Raw genomic sequence first — 4,820 nt, forward strand, 5'->3', positions numbered from 1 at the left:
TTTTCTGTACATTGCAGAAGATGACTCTCTGCAGGAGGGCTTTGGGTTTTATGACAAGTAGGCCACCTCCCTTCTCCCTCTGAATGTCTTTCTAAAGCAACTCTTGACCCCAACTATGGAGGAGGGCCACAGGTTATCAGTGGCCATGACTCAAGAGTCTAAGACGCTGAGATGAAGATTTTTGAAGAGAGGTCATGAAAGATAATTCGTGGTAGGCAGGGATCAGTAAACTTGGACAACAGCAGCAGCTGAGTCCAAGGGTCAGTGTCTGGTAGTAATTTAGGAAAGTTGGGTGCTGACAGCTGTGTCTGGAGTTGCACGTCATGGCCGAGCCAGCTCCTGGGCTCCTCCACTGCTTCAGGCAAATGAAGCTCTGGCTCAGGACACAGAGACAGATGCAGTGTGGAAGAAATCAGGGCCCCTGGGAGCCCCAAGATCACTATGCTGCTTGCCAGCAGTGTGACCTTAGACAAGTCCTTAGGAAAGGAGGAAAGGAAACTAGTATCTACTGAGTACACGCAATGCCTTTTCACATATGTCATCCTCACTGCAGTTTAGCGAAGAGGGCAATGTCCTTATTTTACGTGGGATGACACTAAGAGTTTGTGAAGGTAACTGACGTCATTCCAGGGGAGTGGAAAGATGGAATCAGGACTCAGGGCTTCTGAACTCCAAGTTCTGGGCTCTTGCCCCTCAGCTTTAGCTTATTTCACTGTAAAACAGGGATAGCCCTAGCCGGTTGCTCAGTGGTTAGAACGTCGGCTTTCAAACTGAAGTGTCCCGGGTTTGATTCCGGCCAGGGACATGTGCCTCCGTTGCAGGCTCCCTTCCCGCCCCAGTCTGGGAGCGTGTGGGAGGCAACCAATGGATGTGACATATGGATGTTTCTCTCTCTCTCCCCCTTCTACTCTCTCTGAAAAGCAATGGAAAAAATATCCTCTGGTGAGGATTACACACACACACACACACACACACACACCCCAGGGACAATAATGTACCCATCTCATGAATGAAATCACACATGGTAGGTTCTAAACCCCTCCGTTCTCACAACCTTGGTCCTGAAGAGCTGTGGCCACCTTCTATCTGGGGATACAGTCATCTTACTTTTGCCCGTCTCCCCAATCCTATTTGTGGGTCTAGGCCCCAGGACATACCTCGAAGGGAGGGTATTGGGACTTTGGTTTTCCCTCTACCCCTATTCCCAGGCCCTCTACCCACTCTGGAGGGCTGGCTTTCTTCTCCTGCCAGGTTTTGGCAGGCGGGCTGACATCGGCGGGTATTCCCAGGGAAACTGGGAACTCCCCCGCAGGCCGGGACAGCGCACGCGCGCGCGCACACACCACACACACACACACACACACACGCACACACACACGCACACGCACACACACACGCACACGCACACACCCCTAGATGCTGCGGCGGCGTCGAGAGGCCCTGGGAGCTCCCAGACGCCTCCCTCTTCTCCAAGTCCGGGAGGGCAGCTCGCTCCCCACCCCGCCCGTCCCCCGGCTCGGCCCCCGCCCCGCCAAGAGCTGGGACCACTGGAGTCCGGGCAGCGGATGATGGAAGACCCTGGCAAGTCCCGGGCGCCACGCAGCCGAGACCAGGAAATGGATCCCGGGTCTGGGGCTCCGAGGGGAGCTGTCCAGCCCCGCGGGGTGAGCTGGAAGAAAGGATGGGCCATCGCCAGCGAGGCGGAGGGAGCGGCGGACGCCAGCGCCGGCTGGAGCTGCGACTTCCCCTCCAGCCCGCCGGCCCCCGGCGTCGCCCCCGCCCCCCACGTGGCCGCCGCTGTCCCAGCCCCTGCGAGGAAGCGGCGCGGCTTCCTGCGCCAGGGGCCGGGGATATAGGCGCCCTCGCCCGGGCCCGGCGCAGCGCCGCCGCCCCTCCTCGCCTGCCGGCCACGCGATGGCTCCGCTCCGGGCAGAGAGTGCGGCCGGCGGCCCGCGGATCCCGGCGACTCGCGCGGGGCGACCCGCAGCGCTCCGCCTCCTCCTCCTGCTGGGCGGTGAGCGCGGCTTCCCAGGGCCCGGGTGGGAAGCGCCGGAGGCCCTGGAGGGGCGGGGTGGGGGGCTGGACGGCCGAGGCCAGAACGGGCCCCGGGCTGTGGGTGCGGACAGCGCAGTCCTTCGCACCGTCCGTGGCCCCACCTCGGTAAGGGCGTCGCTCCAGCTGCTTCCCACTTGGGGAAAACTGGGGCGGGGGCCCGGCGGAGAGATCTTGGGAGGTCTGGGGTGGCGAGAAGGGAGAGGGTTTGGGATCTGAACGCGAGCTGGAAGGAGCTGGTACTAGCCCCTCTCATCTGGGCACTGAGGCACCCCGTGGATGGATTATTCCTCCCCTTCTGAGAGTAGCTCTGACTTCCGAGGGTCTTAGCCTCCAACTCACACCCACCCTCCAGGCTCCACTGCCCAGATCCCCGCTATCCCACCTCCTCTCCCATATCTGCCCACAGCTATCCTGAAGCCCCAGGAGTCCGTGGCTCAGCTTCTCACCACCGAAGGCAGCTTGAAGTCAGAAGGTGAGTAGTCAGCAGCTGTAGGAAGGTGTCCTGGGGCAAGAGGAGAGGCAAGTCAGTGGGGAGGGTCCCTTCCCCACAAGGCAGGCCTCTAAACTGGCTCACCTTATAGGTGGGTTAGAAGACCCCAGAAAAGGTGTATGTGGAAACTCTTGCCAGTCTGGGAATGGCTGTGCACATGGAAGGCATTAACATTTTCCTGAGCTGGGACTTTCTCCTTAGCCAGAAATGTCTTGTTTGGGAAACTTTCTGAGGCTCTCCTGGCAGTTCGTATGTTTAAAGACGGGGACAGTGACTCTTGGATGGAAATACCTGGACCAGAGGGCTTGGAGGGAGGGGGGTGGTGTGGTCAATGTGCAGTATTAGTGCCCACAGGGAAAACGGAGGAGGAGTACTATCAGAACCTTTTACATTGCTGGGACGACTATAAGGGTCATATGGACTCTATCAAAGACGACTGGTGCAACTGGGCGGTGATTAGCAGGTAGGGGCAGTGCTGGAGGGTGGTTTGGGCCAGGGGTGGGGCCTGCTCCTTGTGGGTGGGCCTTGAGTAAATGTGGGGCACTCCTCTCTGTAAGCCCAATCCCTCACTCACTCTAGTCCTCTCCTGCCCCCAGTCCTTATAGCAAACTCCAGAATTGCTTGGAAGATAATGCAGAACAGTTTGGCCTGGGCTTTCCCAATCCCTTGGCGGAAGAAGTCATCTTTGAGACTCACCTGATCCACTTTGCCAACTGCTCCCTGCAGCCCACCTTCTCAGACCCCCCAGAGGATGTGCTCCTGGCCATGATCATAGCCCCCATCTGCCTCATCCCGTTCCTGGTCACCCTTGTGGTGTGGAAGAGTAAAGACAGCGAAGCCCAGACTAAGGCGGCATGAGTTTCTCAGCTACCTTACTCCTTTCCCCTGCTACCACCAGGTCTCTCTCTCTGTCTCTCTACCTTCTTCTCTCACTTTCACCCCACACAGAGCCTCAGATTGGTGGAGATGGAGCTGGATGGGCTCATGGCACAAGTTCTGTAATTTTCAAAATAAAAGTTTTTTCTTTTGTACACTGTCATTCTCCCCATCCCAGTGGGGCCTGTGTCCTTCTCAGAGTCTGTCATTTCCTCAGACCCTCAGCTCTGGGAAGCAAAGCTGGAAAAATCTGGATTGCCCCACTGTTTTGTTCACTTACCTGCTCACCACAGTCTTCTGCTAGCACTCCCCCCACCCCCACCTGAAGGCCACACTCCTACATTTCTTCCTCCCAAGGCGGGGCCTTTCCTGCCCCTATCCAAACCCCGCTCCGGGAAACGTGCAGGAAGAGACTCCCTTCCTGTCTGGACAGCTGTTGGGGAGGTGGGGGGGGGAGGGGCGAGGGAGGACTCTGGGCTGTGACCCCTGCAAGAAGCAAGGGAGGCCACCCAGGAGCCCTGAGTTGTCCCCTTTCATGTCTCAGGTCACCCCTAGAGGCTGGGAATGGAAACCCTGATCTGACCAACTGGAGTCCACTACTGAGGGCAAAGGCAGTGGAGGTTCCCTCTGCTAGGCTCACCAAAGGGCTCCCCCCTCCAGGTCCCTGGCCCTCGTCCTACATTGTCCTGGACCCCGGGGGTGTGGCCTACAGACTGGCTGCATACTGCCCCCTGGTGTCCACTAAACCACAAAGCAGAAGATGGATGTGTGGTGGAAGCAGCTCAAAACAGGAGATGGGACCCTGAGGTCAGAGACCTGTCATCTCCATAGCAAACACTAGTTCTCAACGGGACCCTTCTATCAGCTTCCTGAGTCAGACTACGCTCCCTTAAGACACTTTCCCGCTGTCCACATAAGAACTGTCCAAACCTGCAGAGAATTTTTAAAAGCGTTTATTTGAGGGGGGTGGGCCCGGGTGGAGGTGTGCAAAAGGGAGAAAATGGGGGACATCTGTAATAGTGTCAATAATATAAAGTTTAAAAAAAGTTTATTTGAGCCAAAACTGATGGGATATGCCAGCAGCAAGCTCTCAAATGCTCTGAAGAATGACAGTTTTGCAGTTTCTCTTACACATTTGAAATTAGGGAGCTTAAGGAAGATTATGTGAAGGTGGCAGAAAGCAAGGTGAGGGTGTTATGTCTTAGAAGGAGGGGTTTGGAAAGAGGCATTTTCAAAGGTGTGCCAACCTGGATACACAGAAACAATGGACCTGGCTTGCTCAAGGCTAGAAATTCATACACCTGGCCTGTGACTACCCACCATGACCTGCCCAGGTAGGAATTTAGGACTTATTACAGCACCCCTTTTTCATCCACACCACTTTCTGGGGACATACCTA

General features: G+C 56.7%; 1 protein-coding gene across 2 annotated transcripts; it reads left to right on the forward strand.

Annotated features, from left to right (window-relative positions):
* Positions 1-1,372: 1,372 nt before the first annotated feature.
* Positions 1,373-3,576, forward strand: RAMP2 (receptor activity modifying protein 2). 2 transcript variants are annotated; one of them, XM_081161721.1, is made up of 4 exons: positions 1,373-2,014; positions 2,462-2,527; positions 2,891-3,008; positions 3,142-3,576. In XM_081161721.1, exons 1-4 carry the CDS (start codon positions 1,915-1,917, stop codon positions 3,401-3,403), a joined length of 546 nt encoding a protein of 181 aa, XP_081017847.1. In that variant the 5' UTR covers positions 1,373-1,914; the 3' UTR covers positions 3,404-3,576. The 2 variants fall into 2 exon arrangements, with proteins under 2 accessions (XP_081017847.1, XP_081017848.1); XM_081161722.1 differs by having other exon boundaries at positions 1,810-2,014; positions 2,900-3,008.
* Positions 3,577-4,820: the final 1,244 nt, after the last annotated feature.

The sequence above is a fragment of the Miniopterus schreibersii genome (genome assembly GCF_964146895.1).
Source record: "Miniopterus schreibersii genome assembly, chromosome: 16".
NCBI classification, from domain to species: Eukaryota; Metazoa; Chordata; class Mammalia; order Chiroptera; family Miniopteridae; genus Miniopterus; species Miniopterus schreibersii.

Excerpts from the sequence above, each read along its gene's own strand:
- RAMP2 (XM_081161721.1), top strand. The coding sequence starts at position 1,915 with ATGGCTCCGCTCCGGGCAGAGAGTGCGGCCGGCGGCCCGCGGATCCCG. Across the intron at positions 2,528-2,890 it reads AGGCAGCTTGAAGTCAGAAG|TGCCCACAGGGAAAACGGAG; the intron begins GTGAGTAGTCAG and ends GTGCAGTATTAG. Across the intron at positions 3,009-3,141 it reads AACTGGGCGGTGATTAGCAG|TCCTTATAGCAAACTCCAGA; the intron begins GTAGGGGCAGTG and ends TCCTGCCCCCAG.